Source organism: Hirundo rustica, chromosome 15 (assembly GCF_015227805.2).
Source record: "Hirundo rustica isolate bHirRus1 chromosome 15, bHirRus1.pri.v3, whole genome shotgun sequence".
NCBI lineage: Eukaryota > Metazoa > Chordata > Aves > Passeriformes > Hirundinidae > Hirundo > Hirundo rustica.
Window position 1 is genome coordinate 235,462 of NC_053464.1, and position 22,661 is coordinate 258,122.

A 22,661-nucleotide genomic window follows, 5' to 3' on the forward strand; every position below is an offset into this window, starting at 1 on the left:
AACCAGCCAATTCTGAGAGCTGTAAAGTGGCCACTTGAGCAGAGACAGTCAGTGGGTTGTCTAGACTATTTTTATTCCAGCCCAGAAAGGGATGATAGACTAGATGATTTTTTGAGGCTCCAGCTGGCTGTGTGTTTTTGACTTGATTTTGTATCATGTAGTTGCAATAGTTTCCATGACAGCCTGGTTGTCTGAGAAAACAAAGCATCTCCACATGGTCTGTTCAAATCTTCATCTTCTAGTGTAATGAGCTCAGGGCTGCAGTGAGAACAATTGGCTGGACAGAGGCAAAAGATGAATTGCTGACTCTGATTTGGGAGTGGCACCTGAGTGAGCTAACAGAGCTACTGCACATCCAAGGATCCACCATGAAGAGATGCCATAAATGACTGTTAGAACTGATGTCTTGTGAGGGAGAAGATAAAAAGCTCTGGGAAACAGGACTTTGTCAGTTCTGCTGCTCTGGTCTGTGGGGGTTGCTGACTTGTAACAAGAAGGTCTAAAGCCGGTGTTTTGCCTTCTACCTGAAGCCTGCCCATAATTCTAGAAGATATACAGTGTGTTTCAATGCAACATGCCTGTCACTGGGTACTTTTTCCTACTTGCTACCAAAACAGAGTTTGGTTTGTTTTGTTGGGTTGTTTTTTGGTGGTATTTATTTTTTGTTTGTTTGTTTGCCCCAGAAGAGTCCTTGTGTATTTGGGAAAGGCCAAACACCACATAAATGATATGTTATACATGGCCAGTCAACCTCCAAATATGCAGGAGCTGCTTATCATAGCTGTACCAGGTGTGGCTGCTTTTCATCGGCTTGCATAGAGGTGTCGTGACTTCAGAGGAATTACAAAGGACTGTGGATAGGACAGTGCCGTGAGGATTTTGACTTGAATTTTTTTTCAACCTTTTTGAAGGTGTTAGGCAAACTTGGGTGTTAGGCCTGGCTGCAGGCCCAGTGGGGAAAAGAGGTGGGGACTGAGCTGGGCTGTAACCTGAGGTGGGTTGTAGGTGGCGTGATAAGGAGATGCAGGGTGGTAGGAGGGCTTTACGGGTTGTCTTCATTTAGATGCTACTAGAAAAACTTGGTCATTAAGTTCAAAACTTTCCCCCCAGAACTGTGAAAGAGCCACTGAGCTCCGGGAGGTACAATTAAACATGGTTACGATATGCATTTCTATCTCACGGAGGTTCAGCTGGGTCACGCTCCGTCACAGCAGATGCTTGATAGCTTTGGGAGCCGGGAGAGTTTTGGGAAAGGATCTCGATTCTTGGGGCGGTGGCACAGTCCATCACCTCGATGGAAAAATTTCCTCACAGGTCAAGCCACCAAATCCTGAAGGCGGCTCTGGGACCCGCGCGTAGCGCTGGGACAGCGCAGCGGCCGCCGCTCGCCGGGACGCGCTGGACCGCCGCCACAGACTCTACGCTCGGCACTTTCCGCCCCTCTCCGTTGCTGACTTCGGCCGTTCCCGGTACTCCTCGGCTCAGCTCGGGAGTTTCCGCTCGGGCTCGCCCCGTTGTCGGGGTAACGCAAAGCATCACGGAGCCAGTGCGGCCTGCGGCGAGGGCGGTGAGAGCGCGGCGGCGGGGGAGAGCGCGGCGGCGGGGGCGGTGGGGAGCGCGGCGGCGGGGGGGAGCGCGGCGGCGGGGGGGGAGCGCGGCGGCGGCGGGCGGGGGGGAGCGCGGCGGCGGCGGCGGGGGGGAGCGCGGCGGCGGCGGCGGGGGAGAGCGCGGCGGCGGGGGCGGTGAGAGCGCGGCGGCGGCGGCGGGGGGGGAGCGCGGCGGCGGGGGCGGGGAGAGCGCGGCGGCGGGGGCGGTGAGAGCGCGGCGGGGGCGGTGAGAGCGCGGCGGCGGCGGCGGTGAGAGCGCGGCGGCGGGGGGGAGCGCGGCGGCGGGGGAGAGCGCGGCGGCGGGAGGGAGCGCGGCGGCGGGGGGGAGCGCGGCGGCGGGGGCGGTGAGAGCGCGGCGGCGGGGGAGAGCGCGGCGGCGGGAGGGAGCGCGGCGGCGGGGGCGGTGAGAGCGCGGCGGCGGGCTCTGCCCGCTGCAGCCCGCGGCGTGTCGGTCGGCTCTCAGTGGTTGTATCTGGCCTCGGTCCGCGGCAGCGAGGTCGATCGCGGCCAGCCGGAGGTGAGGAGCGCTTGAGCTGCTGCCCGCGGGCGGCGGGAGCTGCTGGCGGGGGCGGCCGAATCCGCCCGCAGGCGAGAACGTGGCGGTGTGACCCGCGTGTTTGCCCTATCAGAGCCGGGGAGTTCATGAAGCCCCTTGTTCTGTGCTGGCGAGTGGCGGTGACGGCCCGGACGAGGCACCCGCGCGGGGTTCGATCCACTCCGGGAGCTGCCCACGGCAGCAGCAGCCTGGGCTCTGCCTGGCACAGGCTTCTCACCCATTCTCCCTCTGTGCAGGTGCAGGATTCAACCGCGTTTTTGCTTCCATCTGTCTTACTAGTTAGAGAAGATTGTACATAATCATTAACCATCTTTTTGTAGTACAGAGCAGTTTTGTATTATCTTTTTATTTTATTTTTTTTCCCTGGGGCTGGCTATTTTAAACAATTGCAGATTTAAAACCAGCATTTCTTATAGGTAAGGATTAAAGGAAAAACCTCTACTTTTGGTTTGGTAACTTGAGTCTTGTCAGAGAGTCTTGTTAAGGCGACTCGGATAGAGACTGCTTTCACAATGCGTGCGGTGACTGCGGGGCTGGCGAGTCCACAGCTCCACAAGTGCAGTAAACCAAGTTGCTATCAACCTCGCTTAAATGTGCTGATAACACTGTGACAGAACATAAAAGCAGCTTTTTAAGTATTGTCCTCAAAGATGCAAGAGCATTTTTTTTCCTGAACGTTGATGATTGTTTTGTGAAATATGTGCGCATATTATGGCTTGCTGCTGTCATTTGCAGTCGTTAATATCTGTAGTGTTCATCTCTGTGAACCTCATGAAGGTCAACAAGGCCATGTGCAAAGTTCTCCACCAGACTGGGGCAATCTCCATTGCCAGTATAGTCTGAAGGATGAACAGATTGGGAGCAGCCCTGAGAAGACTTGGGGTACTGGTGGATGCAAAACTGGAAATGACCTGGCAGTGCACACTGGCAGCCCAGATACTCCTCTGTCCTGGGCTCATCCTCACACCAGAGGGAATTCTGTCCCTCTGCCCTGTTCAGATGAGACCTTCTGGTGTTCCTCCAGCTCTGGGGCTCCAGCACAGGAAGGACGCGGAGCTGGTGGAGAGAGTTCAGATGAGGCCACAGAGATGCTCCAAGTTCTGCACCCCCTCTGCTGTGGAGATAGGCTGGAGAGCTGTGCATATTTAGCTTGGAGAAGAGAAGGCTTTGTGAACACTCCATTGTGGCCTTCTAGTATTTTGGGAATCCTTTCAGTGCCAGTGCTGGTAGCTCAGGGTGCAGTTAACAGGTTGAGCTGTGGGTGGCCAGAGCAAGAGGCTGTGAACTGCCAACTCTTTGCATAAGGCTGGGCACGGGGACCTGTGGCCCAGCCAGGTGATGGACAGAGGCACTCAGCAGCAGCTGATAACCCCGAGGCTTTCCTGCCCTTAGAATGAAAGGGTGTAAAAGCCCCGGGGGTTCCTTTGTTTCATGCTCCTCCTTGGAGATACCAGCTCGAGCTGTAATTTTGTTATCGCACCAAAATTAAATTATTTTAATTATCCAGACATCTGAGACTGCTGTGGGAAACCTGTGGTTGAGCTGGTAAGAAACCTGGTCTGACTGCGTGAGTGTGGAGGTGTAGCTCCGCAGGGCCTCGGTCTGAGAGTGACTTGTCAGGGTGACTCCTGGATAGTTGGACAGGGACAGGGAAGTTGTCTTAAAAAGAACTTAATGGATTCTTCTAAGAAAGATGGAGACTTCTTACCAGGGTCTGTACTGACAGGATGAAGGGCTATGTCCTAGGCTGATTTTATGATGCTTGTATCCCCAGTCATCTGTTCTGTTTGTGCTGTATATTGAGTTGTGCCTTTAAGACTGGTTCTGGGAGCAAAGGGGGAGCAAAAAGAAGCACGGAGTTTGTTTTGAGAAAACTGCCTGACTCCTCCACATTCTTCTCTGGATGGGGTGTTCGGCTGAGACTTGAAGAGACTGCAGGACAGAGATCTTTTTGCTTTTAGTTAGTTTTAACTAGCTAGGGCAGAGAAGTTCCCTGGACTGGTTTTTTTGGGGGTTTTGGTTTTTTTGTTTTTTTTTTTCTTGGGACTGTTTAAACCTGCTCTGGACTGAAAAAACCCAGGGGAGCAATGGGGGCTGCACCTGCTGCCCACCGGGGCCTGGACCTCGGCATTTTCCACCGGAGGGACTGGGACTGATGAGAGACTGAGAGAGAGCTGAGCTCCACCCACGGCAAGAACCTTCTCAATTTGCCATCTCACTCCAGAACGAGAGGTTTTATTGTTTCATATTATTCATTCTTTGTACTTGTGGGCACTTTGTTTGTTAAATAAAATAGTTTTTTCCACTTTTCTCCAAGGAAGTTCTTTCCTGGACCAGTTGGGGGGAGAGGCCGTTTGGGTTTGCTTCCCGGAGGGATCCCATTCAGGGGTTTTCTCCCAAATCTGCCGTAAACCAGGACAGGCCAACGGTTTAAACTGACACATGTTAGGTTTAGTTTAGGCATAATGAAGAAAAGTTTTGTTGTGAGGGTGGGGAGGCCCTGGCACAGGTTGCTCAGAGAACCTGTGGCTGCCCCATCTCTGGAAGTGTCTTAAGTACAGGTTGGACAGGATTTGGAGCAGCAGCAGCCTGGGATAGGAGGAGTCTCTGCCCATGGCTGGTGGTGGAGTGGGATGAGCTTAACGTCCCTTCCAACCCAAACCATGCTGTGATTTCATGAGGTCTAACCATTTTTAAGAATTGCCTTTGGGCTGTTTCAAAAGTGTCTGTCAGATGTATCTAATTTGATTGCTGAGATCAGGTACAGGGGCTTGGTCATGTTCTATTCCAAAACACAAAATGGTTAAATTTTTCAGAAATTTTATTTTTTTTAAACTGTGGAAAAATAGAACATGCAGTGCCAGAATAGTTTGTAGAGGCAGTGTTACTTGGTTTTCTTTTTCTTTCTTTGAAGACTTTTTTGAAGAGGCAGCTGTCAAAGCTACAGTGTAAATACATGAGCTAGCAGTTGCTAATGAATTCCCAAGATCACAGCAAGAAAGTGAATGTTGGTTTAATTATTTTTACACACTTAGTAATCCACTTATGAAAGCCATTTATTTATTTGTGTGTAGCAGCCTGCTCCACAATTCTGTGTAGTTACTGTGATGGTGAAGAGTATTTTATATTTGGGGTTGTCTATAGCTTACCTGACACTATCACTGAATCTTGTTTTCGTAAGTGCCAGTCTGCCTTGTTAAATATACACAGCATTGGTTGAAAAAAAGTTATTGCTGTCTATTAATTCCAAAAGTTAAATAAGTGAGCTGAACAAGAGATACAATTTGGAAGTCTGATAAACTTATTTCTGTCATTGAAGGGGACTGAAATATCTGAATAATTATAAGTAATATTTATGACTACAGATGCAAGGAACACTGAAAAGTAGAAAATGGTGCGTACAGAGAAGACATTACGACTGTATGGCTTGTGTGATTAAACTTATTTCATATGAAATGTAGTTTTGTTTTCATTTAGGCATCTTACATTTTTAATTTTAATCTGAAGTAAAATTCTTTATTATTTCAAATTTTGAGCCCATATAAAGCTTATAGTGAAATATGGACTAAATCCTTCCTCTCTTAGAGGAAAATGAAACGAATAAAATAAGGAGTATAGTAGTAGTAAAGGCACAGAACTCTGGAAAGTAGTGGGGATGTAAGAAAACTTTTAAAATACATGGAATCAAGGTGGAAAACCCTCAATTTTATTTGAATGGTTTGTTGAGGGTCTTTTTGAGTGGCGGTAAAAGTAGACCCACTCAATGCCACTTTGGGAATGGTGAGGATTTTGAAGGATTGTGCAGATAAAGATGAGTGGATATTGTTGAAAGATGAAATGATCTGTCTGTAGGCTGGCTGCTCTTGTCTGCTCTCATTTCCAGTGCTTGATGTTGTTTCTTGTATGTGTCAGAGGCAAGATACAGAACACCCAATTTACTGAACAGGGTTGCCCACCTTTCTAAATTAAGTGCCCACCAAATTAGTTATTTTAGGCACCGACAGAAGATTTAAAGAAAAGAGACCTTGAGAGTCTGTTCATGCCCATTTTACATGCTGGTGGCTTAGGCAGGTCTCACTGCTGTGTGTGTGTGTGCTTGCGGGTTCTGAACTCATGGTTTAGCTGTGCAGAGGGAAACATCTCTTCCCCTTAAATGTCACAGGAGAATTTTAAATGCTTCATGCTTAGGGACTTTTTTTGTGTGTATGTTTGTTTGTGTTATTTTGGGGGAGGTTTTGTTTTGTTTTTCACCCGGTCTTGGCAGGGTTCTGTGCCTGGGGAGGAGTAACCCCATGCCCCAGTCCAGGTTGGGGGCTTCCCTGCTAGACAGCAGCCCTGTGGAGAAGGACCAGCTGTGTGCCCTGGGGCCAGGATGGTGGATCCTGGGCTGTGTGAAGAAAGGCATTGTCAGTGGGTCAGGGAGGGGATCCTGCCCCTCTGTTCAGCCCTGGTGAGGCACATCTGGAGCACTGTGTCCAGTTCTGAGAGCTGGGCCTGCTGAGCCTTGAGAAGAGATGGCTGAGAGGGGACCTTCATCCCTGTCTGTCGGTGTCTGCAGGAAAAGCTCAGCAGAATGGACCAGGCTGTGCTGCGGGGGGCTCAGCAATGGCACGAGAGGCAATGGGTAGAAAATGGAACACAGGAAGTTTCATCTAAAACTCAGGAAGTTTCATCCAGAGAGGATGTAAAGTCTCCCTCATTGGAGATACCCAGAATTGTCTGGACACAATCCTGTGCCATGTGCTCTTGGTAACACCCTGCTTGATCGGGGAGGTTGGACCAGTTGACCCACTGAACTCTATGACTCTGTGATTATTTGCTAGGAATTTGCGGTGTTTTGCTCCAGCTGTTTGTCTTTTGAAACTGAGCCGACTGGATCTCATGACACAAATCCCAAAGGCCATTTCTGTGTATAAAATATTGTGGATTATTAGTGATGTCTTCTATTTCTGACCCACAGCTCTGAAAAGGGTTTTGTTCTCATGTTCTTTTCTGTACAACATCAGCACTTACTTTTTTCATTCGAATATTGGTAACAGTACCAGTGTAAATAGCAGTGCGATTTCAACGGTACAAGCTCCAAAGTGGTGACAACTGTTGAAACATACTTTGAAAGGCCAGACATAAGACTTTACAACATAAAAGAGTTCCGTCTGTACATTAATTAACATCTTTGGATATGAAGTAGTGGAAGTAACTTTCTGGTAAATTCTGAGTTATTTCAGAGTCCTTTGAAGTAGGCCAGCACAAACCACTGGTGAGAGACTGGTACAGGCCTATGCATGCTGTGAATCTAGAGTATGAGGCTCAGTGTTTCACCTTTTTTTTTTTTTTTTTTAATGCTGCTCTGACTTTTCTCATATCTGTGTAGTATGTGCAGCAAGATGATGCTTTAGTTTTATTTTCCCCCTATGCCTTAACCCTGCATGTCATTATATATAGTACCTAAATTAAAATATAGCATATGTGTAGTATATATGTATTATCTACATAAGCGTACCTGATAGAGATGTTTGTTTTCCTTGTACAGGAGTGCAGTCTGTGACAGCTCCTGTTGTTATGGCTGTGTACGTGGATCATCGAACAGATGTTCCTGATTCCGTTGCCTCCCCTTCCCATATAGCCTGGCACCCACTTCATCCGCTCCTGGCAGTTGCTTCCATCAGCACAGCAGCTGGGGGGTGTGTGGATATCTACCTGGAACAGGTGAAGAATCAGCAACTTTGCTTTTGATCTCGATATAGAGTGTCAGAATCACAGGATGGTGTGGATTGGAAGGGACCTTTAAGGATCATCTTGTCCCAACCACCAGTCATGAGCAGGGACACCTTCCATAGACCTGGTGGCTCCAAGCCCCATCCAAACTGGCCTTAAACACTCCAGAGAAGTGAGAGTTGTGTGCTTCTCTCAGCAACCATTATCATTGTCATAATTTAAAATGTCACTTTTTAAATCTCTATTTTTGCAGGCTTGCTCATTGTCCTGAAATCTTTCCAGGTTTTAATTACTGTCTACGTCCTGTGCTATCTAGAGCACAACAGATTCATCAGCCACTCATTATATGTATTTTTAAAAAGATCTTTATAAATTGAATTGATCTTTCCTTTGAAATTTAATATGTTTACAGCCTATAAGTCTTGTTTGTGATGGTTACTGATTTGCTTTTTGCTTCTCATAATGTGAGAATTTCAGGCTTATAGGTAAATGAACACATGCTGCTGCTGCTTTATAACTCTTAAGTGAACAGAACATATTAAGAAATGGAAATTGAACAAGTCATTCTACCACTTCAAGGCTGAACTGGTTTCCTGCCTGTAGACAGATATTTCTTTTGGATACTCTAACTTTTACATGAGAGCTTTGTGTAAGACTTCGGTTTGCATAATTTTTAGGGAAATAGCACTAAATACATTTAGCACTAAATGTATCTAGCAGCCGACTTACTGAAACATGTAAGTCTGTTAATATGATAGCCTAAAACTGTGTACTTTTCAAAGTGTATGCTGAAAAATTGTCATCCAGGTTTAACAAATGAAAAAATAAATACTTGAGAGAGGTTAAATGATTTGCATGAAATATTTTTGTGAACCGTGCCCAAAGGAGGATCTGCCTTTAAAAGCTGTTGAAACATTAGATTATTTTATGTCCTTAGTGATGTTCTTTATTCTTTTTCAATAGCTGGAATTTCTTTTTACCTTGAAATGTGTTCAAAACCTTCTTATATCCTTTATATGGGAGAGAAAGCTTGCTTTTGGCTGGGCTGTGAATCTGAAGGTTTGCTGCAGAGTTTCCATTGGACTGAGCTCACACTGATTTCTGTTTGCAGGGAGAACATGTGCCTGATTCCCATGTCGATAGAAGCTTTCAGGTCACAGTACTTGCCTGGCACCCTTCCAGACCCATTCTGGCATCAGGATGGGAGACAGGAGAAGTTCTGATACTGAACAAACAAGACAAGGAGCAGCACACTGTACCTCCAAATCACAGTGCCAAAATCACAGTCCTGAGCTGGAGTACAAGTGGTACCTGCCTTGTGTCTGGAGATGGGGTGAGTAGCTGAAATGCCACATGGGTTTGATATGGACCATAGTCTTGGAAGCTCTGTAATGAGAAAGGATCATGGAATGGAGATCCACTGGGAGGGGAGCATTGTGTGGGAGAGAAATTTCCTTTCCTTAGGTACAAATCAAAACTGTTAGGGAATAAAGTCAAATGTTAACATTCTAACTTTTTCTACAATACTATTCTATAATTAAAGAATTGCTGTTCTGTAATTTTTCTTCAAACAAAAATGCGTTGGATCTCAGTGAATGCTGAGTGCTGATGAAGGTTTAAGGCTATTTCATGGACAGAATAATTGAGATATAGACAATTTGAATTCTTTTGCTCCTGTCCATGCACAAATTTTATGGCAGACTCAGGAATAAAGCCTAGATGTTGAGAAACAAATTCCAGCTACAACATGTTCATCCTTAATGGGTGCAGAGCAGTGCTCACAGGAAACCCATGCTAATCTATCTTTTTCTGGTTTTTTTGAATGCCTTAAAATTGTGTCAAATTGATTGTACTGGGAAATGTGACACTCTTATTTCTTGATGAGCTGGTTGCCCTTTTATATAATGAAGTGAGAAAGTAACTATTGAATATTCAGGATTAAATGTTCATAGAAGATTCTGATTTTGCCAGTTCCCAAGTCAGCCAGTGAAGAAAAAGAAGGGTTTTTTCCCTGTATTTTCCCTGATACAAACTTAAGCTTGCTCAAGATTTTCAGTTCTGGTCTTACCTATATGTCAGAATTCTTATTCTGAGGAAAAAATATTTTAATTCATTATTTGTAAAGCTCTTCTGTTGCATTTGACAGAAATGCAGAAATTCAGAGTTGAATAAAAAGAGAATTTATCATCTTTATTAGAAAACAGAAAGTTCTACCCAGGCAGAAGATGGACACATCTCCATCTGAGCTGAGACCTTAATCATAATGAGACAATACATTGATGTAGGCAGAGCTTACATTTATGAACAAAATTCTTTTCAAATTGATTTTAAATCAGTGTCACTATGGTATGCTCTGAGATAGCTTAATTTCCTACATATTTTCCAATAGTTTATAAGTTTATTTTTAATATTTTTCCCATGAGGGTTTATATTTAGGAAACTTCCATTAGGTGAGTGCTGTCAGGAGTGCTGCTCTGCTCATACTAGAGGAAAACCTATAGAAAGAAGATAAATATTGGGATCCTGATTTGGTTTCTGTTTCACCCAGAGGGTGGTTGGACACTGGAAAGGCTCTCTGGGGAATGGTCAGAGCTGCAAAGCTGCCAGCGCTCCAGGAGCCTTTGGTCAGTGCTCTCAGGCACAGGGTGGGATTGTTGGGGTGTCTGTGCAGGACCAGGAGTTGGACTTGAGGATCAGTGTGAGTGCCTACGTTAGAAGGACAGGTGTTTGCTAGGGAAGGCAGGAGCCTCCCTTGGAATGGAGAATGTAAAAGCCCCCTCCCTCTGAATTATTATAATTTTGAAATTAAGGGGCTCTCAGGCAAAAAGATATGAGAATAGGAATAACGGTTCTTTACTCGTATGTATAACAAGGCAAACAAACAACAACTACAGCGTTATCAATGAACAGAACCAGGAACTTAGTGACAGCCTTCTTGGCTGCAGGCACTTTCCCTTTTGGTGCAGTTCCGGTCACAGCCGGCAGGGGCGCTGGTGGCTCCCAGTGGGCAGGGCAGGTGCGATGATCCCCCCGCGGCCGCAGGGGGCGCTGTGGCGCGGGCTCGGGGAGTGCGCAGTAATGGCGGCTTTGTCCGAGATGGGGAGGAATGGAAGAGAGGCCTCGCTTCACAAACCCCTGGGGCTGTCGATCTTGGTGCCCGAGCAGGACTCTCGGAAGCAGCAGGCTGGAACGGCAGGGATGAGCAGGAATCCCAGGGTGGTGGATGAGATGTATCAGAAACTCTGCAGTGATAAGCTGGAACTATGGGACATCCCAGAAGGGCAGTGGGTGTGCAGGGCCCAGCAGCAGAAGAAAGGCAGCTCTTGGCTGGGTTGTAGCAGTGGTAGTGAAATCCCTTTCCCCAGGCAGCAGCTCGACTGTCTTCTTCTGAAAGTCGAGAGCAAGGTGGAAATCCTAACTGCCCCAGCCCACATCCTTTACCTGCCTCTCTTCTTGGGATATCTCTGTGCCTCTGATAGAAAGTCTCAAAAACCAGAGGAATGCCATCAGACACCTTTCTTCCCTGAGGCCTGGCCACCTTTCCCCCCCCCCCACCCCAAGCGCCCAGCCATCAGTGCATCTCAGCAACTCAATGGGAGAAAATTCCACAAGTAAAAGGGAAAGAAACCCAACCCCCAATATTATCCACCCCATTTTTTTCCCATAACAATGTTACATCAAATTTAGACCTTTAAATTATATACATACATGTACTACCTTAATTATATACATGTATATATGCAGATACAGATACAAGTGTCATGGGTAGTTCACCCTAAAACAAGGTCCCCTTGAGGTATTGTCCTGGGGTGACTTTGTGATGCTTGTATCCCCAGTTGTCTTTTCTGTTTATGCTGGATATTGAGTTCTACACCTTTAAGACTAGTTCCGAGAGCGAAGAGGGGGAAAGAAGAAGCGCGCATTTCATTTGCAGAAACTGCATTCACTCTTCCACATTCTGTTCCTGGACTGTATTGTCTACAGATGGACAGTGGGACAGAGCTCTTATTTGCTTTTTAGTTAGTTTTTAGCTGGTTGAGGCAGAGAGCTTCCCTGGAATTTTTTTTTTCTTTTTCCTGGAACTGTTTAAGCCTGTTTTGGACTGAAAACTCAGAAAAATACCAGGAGCTCATGCCTGGGGCCCAGGACAGCATTTCTAGCGCCAGAGGGACTGATAAGAGACTGGACAAGTCAAGACTGAGCTACAACCCACAGCCAGGACTTTCTCAATTTTGCCATCTCTCTTCAGAAGGTCAAGAGGTTTTATTGGTTTTAATATTCATATTTCTTTATGCTTTTGAACACCTTTCTTGGTGAATAAACAGCTTTTTCCATTTTTCTCTAAGGAATTTTTTTCCCGAACCAGTTGGGGGAGGGGCTGCTTGAATTTGCTTTCTAGAGGAAACCCCTTTCGAAATTTCCTCCCAAAATTTGCCTTAAACCAGGACAGGTATGCATCAGGTCTCTCCATCCTTTTGCATCACCCACCAGGTGGAGCCTGGTCCCTGAGCAAAACCAGCCTCATGAATGGGGTTGTCTTTGCTGGAGGCAGAATTAACCTAAAGAGTTTTTCCCAGGATACCTCTCATATGTACTACTGGAACCTTATCTCCATCTGTTGTTCTCAGGGGCTCAGATTGGGCGGGACCTGCTCGGTTGGTGGAACCTCGAGTGTTCGCTAACCAGGTGGCCTTTGCTAAATGACTCTCCCAGTTCTTAAAAGTCCCCCCCACCCATTGCCTTCAAGGTGGTTTTAAGCAGGCCATTGCACTGTTTGACTTTCCCAGCCACTGGTGCCTGACAAGGAATATCATACATCCACTCAATGCCATGTTCTCTTGGCCGGGTATTTATAAGGCTGTTCTTGAAATGAGTCCTGTTGTCAGACTCAATCCTCTCAGGGGTACTGTGGCTCCACAGGATTTGCTTTTCAAGGCCCAGGATGGTGTTCCGGGCAGTAGCGTGGGGCACAGGGTAGGTCTCCAACCATCCAGTGGTGGCTCCCACCATGGTCAGCACACAGCGCTTGCCTTGGCGGGTTTGGGGAAGGGTGATGTAGTCAATCTGCCAGGCTTCCCCATACTTATACTTGGACCATCGCCCGCCATACCATAGGGGCTTCACCCGCTTGGCCTGCTTGATGGCAGCACATGTCTCACAGTCATGGATAACCTGAGAAATACTGTCTGTGGTTAAATCTACCCCTCAGTCTCGTGCCCACTTATAGGTGGCATCTCTGCTCCCTCTGAGGCACCATGAGCCCACTGAGCTAGGAACAACTCTCCCTTGTGTTGCCAATCTAAGTCTGTCTTTGACACCTCTCTCTTTGCAGCTTGATCTAGCTGCTCGTTGTTTTGGTGCTCTTCATTAGCCCGACTCTTGGGGACATGGGCATCTACATGATAGACTTTTACAGGTAGCTTTTCTACCTGAGTGACAATGTTTTTCTACTCATCAGCAGCCTAGATTGGTTTTCCCCTATGCTGCTAGTTAGCTTTTTTCCTACCTTTCTGGCCAACTCTACGGAGCATTGGCTACCATTTATGAATTGGGATAATGGTTGAGCTTTGGCTACTTCTCTTTCAGCAATGTCCAGGGCTAATTGTACGGCTTTGAGTTCAGCAAATTGTCCTGACCCACCTTCTCTTTCAGTGGCTTGTGCAACCTGTCCTGTGAAGCTCCATACAGCTGCTTCCCCCTTCCGGTTCATCCCTATGATGTGGCAGGAACTGTCAGTGAAAAGAGCGTAGCGTGTTTCTTCTGCTGGCAGTTGGTTGTATGGTGGAGCTTTTTCAGCATGTGTTACTAGTTCCTGCTTGTCTTTGTCTGTGAGACCAAAGTTTTCACCTTCCGGCCAGTTTGTAATTATCTCCAAAATCCCAGGGCCATTTGTGTTTCCAATGCGGGCGCGCTGAGTGATGAGGGCAATCCATTTGCTCCACGTGGCGTCGGTGGCATGATGGGTGGAGGGAACCTTTCCTTTAAACATCCACCCCAGCACTGGTAGTCGGGGTGCCAGCAGGAGTTGTGCTTCTGTGCCAATCACCTCTGAGGCAGATTGAACTCCTTTATAGGCGGCCAAGATTTCCTTTTCTGTGGGAGTGTAGTTGGCTTCGGACCCTCCGTAGCTTCGGCTCCAGAATCCCAGTGGTTGGCCCTAAGTCTCCCCAGGCACCTTCTGCCAAAGGCTCCAGGACAAACCATTGTTCCTGGCTGCAGAGTAGAGCACGTTCTTCACCTCTGGTCCTGTCCTGACTGGGCCAAGGGCTACCACATGAGCGATCTCCTGCTTGATCTGGGCAAAGGCTTGTTGCTGTTCAGGGCCCCAGTGGAAATCGTTCTTCTTGGAGGTAACCAGGTAGAGAGGGCTCACAATCTGGCTGTACTCAGGAATGTGCATCCTCCAGAAACCTGTGATGCCTAGGAAAGCTTGTGTTTCCTTCTTGCTGGTTGGTGGGGACATTGGGGTGATCTTATTGATGACCTCAGTGGGAATCTTACCGTATCTGTCTTGCCACTTAACCCCCAGGAACTGGATCTCTCGAGCAGGTCCCTTGACTTTGCTCTTCTTGATGGCAAAACCAGCTTTCAGGAGACTCTGGATGATCTTTTCTCCTTTCTCAAAAACTTCTGTTGCCGTGTTCACAATGATGTCATTGATGTACTGTAGATGTTCTGGAGCCTCACCCTTTTCCAGTGCAGCCTGGATCAGTATATGGTAGATGGTGGGGCTGTGTTTCCACCCCTGGGGCAGTCAGTTCCAGGTGTACTGCACACCCCTCCATGTGAAAGCAAACTGAGGCCTGCATTCTGCTGCCAGAGGAAAGGAGAAAAACACATTAGCAATGTCAATTAGTGGCATAGCACTTTGCTGCCTTGGACTCCAGCTCGTACTGAAGTTCCAGCATGTCTGGTACAGCAGTGCTCAGTGGTGGAGTCACTTCATTCAAGTGACATTCTTGATAGTCTACAGTCAATCTGTTCTCTGTCAGAATTGTGCACAGGCTATATGGGGCTGTTGAAAGGTGACTGGGTTTTGCTGACCAACCCTTGGCTCTCCAGCTCACGGATCATCTTGTGGATGGGGATCACAGCATCTCGATTTGTCCGATACTGTTGGTGGTGCACAGTCGAGGAGGCAGTGGGTACTAGTTGCTCTTCTACCTTCAGGTGTCCTACTGCAGATGGGTTTTCGGATACTCCAGGCAAAGTGTTCACTTGCTTAATACCTCTACATCAGCTATTTTAAAAGCCCACCTGAGTCCCTTAGAGTCTTTGTAGTAGCTGTTCTGGCAGAAGTCTATGCCCAGAACACATGGGGCTTCTGGGCCAGTCACAACTGGATGTTTCTGCCACTCCTTCCTGGTCAGGCTCACCTTGGCTTCCAACAGAATCAATTGCTGTGATGCCCCCATCACCCTAGCAATGGAAATAGGTTCTGTCCCCATGTGTTCCGATGGTATCGGTACACTGCGCACCAGTATCAACCAAAACTTCATATTTCTGTGGCTCTGATGTACCAGGCCATCAGATATAGACGGTCTAAAAGAACTGGTTTTCCCGTGCCTCTTCCTGGCTAGAGGCAGGGCCCCTCTAGCCCTGGTTATCATTTTCTTCTTGGGCATGAATACTAGAGGATTCCTTCAAGGGGATCCGACAGAGCATCCTCACGTTTGTAATACCTGACAAGTTGGTCATGCAAGGCTGAGGCTACCTTCATCTTAGTGGAACGTTCTTGCTTAGTGTTTCCAACCTTGAGGGAGGATGCACTGAGTTGCAACTGCTGAACTGCTGCTCCTCTGCTGCCCAGACAGAAGTAGGTTTCCCATCCCACCTTCCCATGTCTTCCCTATGGTCATGCAGGAAGAACCATAGGTCAGCTCGTGGGGCGTACCCTTTCTCTCTAGCTGAGGGTGTTGGACTCTGAGTTTGGGGCCTGTGGCTTGCACTGGTGTTATATGGAAACTGTTCCTCCTCAGCTCTTCCATCATCTCCTTCCTCTCCTCTTGGAGGCGCTTAATTACAGCAGAGACATGAGCCTGCATTGGGCCATTGCTCATGCTCTTGTAATTTTTAAGCTTGTTGGTGACAGAACCCACTGTCTCAGCTGTTATCAGCATTAATTGTTGCAATGAAGGTGGAGTATTGAGATGGCCCTAGATTTGCCAGATTCCACAGCATTTGCCCTGTGCACCTGACTTTGTCGGGGTCATTATCATGCTGTCCACCCCTCCCAAAGAATACCTCCAATACTGCCACTTCTCTCAGCTGTTGGATCCCTTCCTCAAGGGTCTTCCAGCACATTCTATGATGGTGCTCTTGCATTCTGTCTCTGTGGACAAACCTCTCCCTTACACTCATTAAAAGCCGCTCTCAGAGAGAAAGGGGCCCTGGCTCTCTTACGAATACATGATTCACACCTGAGTCCTGGGTCAAGGGTCCCAAAATCCTTGCTTTAGCACTATCCAGTTGCATGCCTGTGCTCATGAAGTCCTAGACCTGAAGTAACCAGGCTGTATAAGCATTACGCCCCTGATGTACAATATCTTTTTGCAAATTACAGAGACTTTCATATGTCATGGGCTTGGTGATGATCTCAACCTCTGGCTTCCCTGCAGGTTGTGAGGGCCCTCTTTTCTTATTCTTATTAACTGGGTGCTCTGATTTCATCTTAGACTTCTTCATTTCCACGGGGGCAACTGCTGCTGGCTGTGACTGCCCTTGTGGTTCAGCTGGAACCTGGACAGTTGTAATACTTGTGGGTTCCACTGCTGCACCACCAGACTCTCCCTCTTTAAGGCAGATTTATTTTAAGTAAAAATAACATGCATTGTTTCCACATTTTGATCACAGAGAGGATCTAGGTGCTTTCTATAATGAAAGCCTATTTGTAAGGCAAATAGTTTTCATAACAAGGAACTAAAGCTTTTGGTTTTTAAAATGATTGGGAAGTTACAGAATAGAATCAAAGAATATCTCCATTTGGAAAGGTCATCTAGATAGCTAGATAGATAAGATCAATGTCCTGTGTCCTTTAAAAATATAATTTGAAAACAGATGAGTTCTGCATCCTTTCCAGTGACACTTAGGAGAGGTAGTGTGCCTTTTTTGTTACCAATCTCACATGTTCCAAACTAAGAATTGAGACTGCAAATAGGTTATCTGGATAATAGATAATAGGCTGGAATGTCGAGAAGGAGATGGAGGGAAAGTCAGCAGCTTTAGAAAGCTGCAGGCTTTTTCTCCCGCTTATAAATGGTGCAGGTGGTCTTAGTTGGGATACTTGGAAATTGGTGACATATAAAGCTGATGGAAGAGTGAGAGGAAGAACCACCAAGTTCATAGGATCCTGTGATTTTCAGAGGTAATTAGCAAACATTTTATGAACTGCAAGTGTCCTCTTGGGACAGGAGTACAGCAGTGTCACAGTTGCACAGCTGAGTGGCATTCTTTAAGCTGCAAGACACATTGCACTTAATTAACAGTTTTGGATGGTATAACTATTGCAATCTTACTATTGAAAAGAAGTTAGAACTTTGAATCTTGGGGAAAAAAGAGGGAAATGTTACCTTGGAAGGCCTTGGTTGCATCTTGTGTGACTTCTAGTTAGAATTGTGAAGAATAAGTGATCACTGCTACCAGTCTTTCATATCTAGGAGAAGGATGATACTTCATTGAAATCATTGTATAAAAATAGAGCAAATTTTATTGCCACTTTATTGTTGTCTATCTTAATGAAATAAAATGAGATTGAACTTGATATTGAAAATTGTTGCTGGTTTTTTTCATGTAGTGCTTACATGGAGGGTTCCCTAATGCAATTTGCTTTCATAAGCACTATATACAAAAATAAATAATCATCTTAACATTCCAGCTACATGGATGTGCATAAGTCAGTTTGTTGGAATTTGTCTCCATTCTTTCCAGTCACCAGGGGTTTGTTGCTTCTGAGCTGGCACTGCAGGGTGTGAGTTATGTCAGCACCTGTGCCAGGCTCGAGGGCTGGCCTGTGTTGACCACTGTTGAGTTAATTAGCTAACCAGATTTAATTTCTTTAGCATCTATGATTATTCTAGTTGCTAGATTATTTTTCTAAAAGTAAGTTCTTGAATGTCTGCTCTGAAAGAGGAGGAAAGCTTTGGAAATTCTGCCCTTAGTCTTTCTGTGCCTAATCATATACTCATGCCCATCTACATCAGTTTTACATGCACTTACTGAGGGATGCATATACTCTGCTATCCTTTATTTCAATTGCTGAAAGATAAGCTGTCAGACTGCTTGCAAGAAAAAAATGTGGAAAGGACGTTATCAAGACAAATATTTACATCTGCTACTTGCAGAAGAAAACCAAGACTGTTCCATTTATTTGCTCTGCGAGTGTGGTTTAACTAAAAATGGATAGGACCAATCAGCTTTTTTTAGGTAATTTGATTTTAAGTAACCAAATAATGTAATGTTAAAGATAACTTTGATTCCCTTTGGCTTTGTTTTAAGTGGGAGTAATTGTATGTGTCAACTAAACAAAAGGAAGGGTGTTGATCTGTCACTAAAACATTTATTTTTATGTGCAGTGAGTAGCTGGAGTCTGGATTCTAATCTGTGTGCAAAGGATAATGAATTAACTTGTCTTTTTCTAGCACGGTGCCTTGTTTCTGTGGAAAATGGACCATCGAGGCAGAGTCCAGGGTCCTGCCCTGGTTAAACAGGAGTATGGGAAATGCTTGTGTCACTGTGTGTTTCGGCCACCCCCTCCTGGCGAGTGAGTATTGGCCTCCTCAGAGCTCTGCTGGTCTTTGTCTCGTTCCACAGAAAGAAAGTCCTACCCACAAATGAACTATTTTAAAGTATATAAAAAAATGTTCTTCTCCTAAGTGCCCTATATTTCCAAGCTCTTCTCCCACTCTGGTAGCCAGCTCTGTGTCCTGTGTGCAGCAACTGATCTTCTTTCTCTTCTCCACATCTTCTGTCCGTTGCTGTTGACTCTTCTGTCTTAGTTCTTCTAATTAGCAATATTGCTGATGGTGGAAAGCCATAAACACACTGGAAACACAATTATCATTATATTATTGTCAAAAATAATTCAATTAAAAGTCAGTTCTTAAACATTATTTCTTTCTTGTCCAAGCAAGAAATAGGAAGCAGCTGTAGTAAAAAAGAGGAGTTTTCCTTGTCTGGGCTTTTCTGTTTCACATCTCTGTAAAAATAGTGATGTGTTTTGAAAAAAAAAAAGGGGAAACAGTGCAAATGAAAACTAATTTTGAAATTTGGTTTGTATCTTTTTGAATTTGCCCTTTTTTCAATTGTTGTATGAAACATCTTTATTCTCTTTATAAATAAATATTGATGCTTTATTAACTACTCATCCATTCTTTGAGACTGAAACTACTTTCTTATGAAAAGAATTGGGAATGAAGTATCTCTCTTTGCAGGGACTTTGTACAGCTGGCAAAAGCAGCTGTGAGTGGTGATGAAAAGGCTTTGGATATGTTTAACTGGAAGAAAGCTGGAATAGGACCACCTCTGAAAATGGCAGTCCAGGAAGGACTCTCCTTCTTTATCACTTTGACAGATGGTAAGAGCAAAACCACTTTTCCATTTGGCTGCAAAGTTGTTTCCTTAGAGCTTCAAAATAGCACAGTGCATGATAGTCTTGTTTTCATATACCTGACACTTGGGGTATATTCATATATCTCTCATATTCACATATTCAAAGGGCTGGAATTTTCATAGGGGTTGTAGAATGCTTGGTAAGAAATGAAAAAAATTACTGAAATCTTATCATCTTCAGGGTGGTCTTGTTCACAAGGACACCAGAGGTACTGGGTTAGTCAGATTCCTGAAGAAGTGAGTATGAGGAAAACAATCTCTAACATAGAAGTGTCGATAAAATTAGCTTTTGTGCAAAGCTCCAAAATGATGCATGTGTTGTGTGTTCTTCTTTCTATAAATAGGCAAATTCTGCTAAAACTTACCTCTTAAATTCTGAATTTGCTTTTCACTTTTTTGTCATGCCTTGAAATGATGCTTCAGTCTTACGGAACAAAAAGAGTCTGAGAATCTGTTTTGTTAATTTTCTCCCTAATATAGTTTATTCTCTGCATTTTCCTCCTTGGCTTTTACTCTTCCCTGTCTTTTCCTATCCCTTTTAATTTTCTGCATACTAGTTTGCTCTAAGCTAATTTTCTTCCCACTCCAATTCTTTTTGTGATGGCATCTCTCTGTAACTTGCTCTCTCTGAACTGGAGCCACAATGTGTGTGATAAGTTGCATAATGGGTGTTTCTGGTAGTAATCCTCCTGATTCAAGTGTTAACTGCTCTGAAAACGTTTCAGTTATGCTGGTTCTGCAGTTTCGTTACAATTTGATTCAGTGTTTTACCAAAACTGACACCCCTTGTTTACACCAGTACAGCACCAGTACAGCTTGCAGGAGTGGCATGGGGCAGCTGCGTGGTTGATTTGCAGAGCAGTTAGACTGTACCTTCTTTTAATGTGTGAATACAAGCCTCTTCACTAGAAAGGTACCATTTAAATGGAAAATGGACACAAGGTGCTTCAAAACGGTACAAGGAGTGAAGCTGTGCCCATTCTGTCCTCACTTTCAAAGCCACTGTTGTGGTGGTGCAGAGCCTCATCTAGGGACAGGTTCTGTGTCCTGTGGGTGCTTGTCCTTGGATTGGGCCTCTGTCTCGGTTTGAGACGAGTTAGGAGGAAATGTCCTGAAAGGGGCATCTCGGAAAAAAAAGGCTGGTTTGCAGCACACCCTCCCTCCATCAAATAAAAGGAATTTCTTGGATGAAAGTGAAAAAAATTGTTTATTTAACACACAGAGTGCACGCAGGCATGGGAAGAAGAATGAATAATGTTAGATATTAAAACCTTGTTACTGCAGAGAAAGCTGGTGGATTTTAAAGTCCTGCTTGGTTTCTCCAGAGGTCTGGAACTGGGATGCAGTGTCTCTGCAGCCTCCCCCATCTTGGCTGCGGTGTGTGACTCCCAGTGATGGTCTGGTTTTTCAGACTGGAACAAAGCTGAACAGTTCTAGAAGAGGAAGCCACAGTCTTCTTGCCTCAGCTAACAAAAAGAAGCTAGCTAAAAGCAAAAGAATTTAACTCTCCTTCTCTCTCCTGGGAGAGACTGGGGGGAGTATATGTGTTTGAAAACAAACTGCTGAAAGAATTCCCCCGGCTTTTCTTCCTCTCTCAGACCTAGCTTAAAGTTACAGGATTGGTGTCTGGGCATAAAGCAGATGATAGGGGATACAGTGTCATAAAGTCACCCCAAGACAGCCTCCTTGTCATAGTTCTCAAATTTCAATCAAATGATACTGACTGTTCTTTGTGCGCAGCCTCATTGTTTGGGTTGGTTTGAACATACGTATTTTGGACTCAGTTCTTAATCCAGGCAGTAGTCTGCCATAACTCCCAAATGTCTTGAGAAGGGCTTGGGGGTGCTGGTGAGTGAGAGCTGGACATGCCCCAGCTGTGTGCACTGGCACCCAGAAACTCCCTGCATGCTGGGCTGATCCCATAGTATGGGTATAGTGGTGTGTAATGGTTTTAATTTAATAAAACCAGGTGGAAACACCAATTAATGTAGGGGTTTTAGTATTAATTTTTTGTGGGAGGGAGAGATTAGGAGAAAAATAAACAAAGCAGGCTTAAGCTTAAAAATGAACAAAAATAGTTTTATTAACATATATTAAAAGAATGAGGAGGAAAGAAAAAAATGAGAAAAAGAAAACTTAAACTAAAACAGAATGATACTTTAAAACACGTTTCTTTCCTCTTACAAACTATTAACTTTCTTATTGAACAACATAGAAAGACACAACTTAAGATTTTCAGCCAGTTTCACTATTTAGACATAACCACTCATTATTTTAGGAGAAGAGTCCTTCTAAGATCTTTTATGAAGATGTTTGCCACAAGACAAAATGTTCCAGTGCTCTTAATGTCACACATCTGCTGCTGCCCGGAGTTTTTGCAGACTGTGATGTTCTATCAGCAAAGCTTCTCAGCGTATCTGGGGTACTGTTTACGAATGCTTCTTCTGATCTAAAATCATCTTTGTCTCAAAGGTTGAGACATCCCTTTGACCCATGAGTGGGGGTTTCAAAGTTCCCAAATAAATCTCCATTACATCAGTCCTTAATTTTGATTAGACTAGCATTCTAACCAAATAATACTAAGATGCTGCAAAGAACAGTTCATTTCTTCATAATTTACCTTAGAAAAGTCTGGTCAAAACTGTCCACTTCTTCAATCCTATTCCAATATTATTAGTTCTTTCACTTCTAATCAAACTGACTTCATGTAGTGTCTATTTCTATGTACCTTCTAGTTTTCTTTCTTATTTCTCTCAAGGAAAAATTTTGCTTTAAAAGTTCCATGTTGCTAGAAAAAGGGTTAAATTTGTTAGGGCTTGCAAAAACTATGCGAGGCTGCAGGAGCTGAAGAAAATACAAAGTTGTGCTGATGGAGGAAGCTGGTAAATGTCCTTTTTTCCACCCCTCGGTCTCATCTAAGGTGGCTCAGCTCGGAGTTGTTATGGAGCTGCAGGCTTGCTTTCTCTGCTGCCAGCGGCGATTAAGCTGGGCCACATTTTGGCCCCTTCTGCTGCGGTCTGAGCACATGGCCCCGCAGGGCCGAGCTGCAGCCGATTTCTTCCCTGCCGGCAAGCAGGGGAACGGGCTCATCTGGCCCAGGCCTTCCCTGTGCAGGCAGCAGCCCTCAGAAGCCCGGCTGAGCCCGGCCCAGCTGCCCAGAGAGGCAGCAGGGCCCA

The 22,661-nt window shown here is 45.3% G+C and overlaps 1 protein-coding gene across 4 annotated transcripts in view; it reads left to right on the forward strand.

Moving 5' to 3' along the window:
- Positions 1 to 1,455: 1,455 nt before the first annotated feature.
- The window catches only part of IFT140 (intraflagellar transport 140), a 97,592-nt gene continuing 76,386 nt past the window's right edge, over positions 1,456 to 22,661 (forward strand). The window contains exons 1-6 of one of the 4 annotated variants that reach the window (XM_040079184.1): positions 1,520 to 1,567; positions 2,237 to 2,399; positions 7,694 to 7,869; positions 8,990 to 9,211; positions 18,516 to 18,637; positions 19,308 to 19,450. In XM_040079184.1, coding sequence (XP_039935118.1) covers positions 7,723 to 7,869; positions 8,990 to 9,211; positions 18,516 to 18,637; positions 19,308 to 19,450 — 634 coding nt within the window. In that variant the 5' untranslated portion in view covers positions 1,520 to 1,567; positions 2,237 to 2,399; positions 7,694 to 7,722. Of the gene's footprint in view, positions 1,568 to 2,035; positions 2,125 to 2,236; positions 2,400 to 3,600; positions 3,709 to 7,693; positions 7,870 to 8,989; positions 9,212 to 18,515; positions 18,638 to 19,307; positions 19,451 to 22,661 lie in introns of those variants that run through there. The other 3 variants (XM_040079186.1, XM_040079187.2, XM_040079188.2) reach the window with 3 other exon arrangements.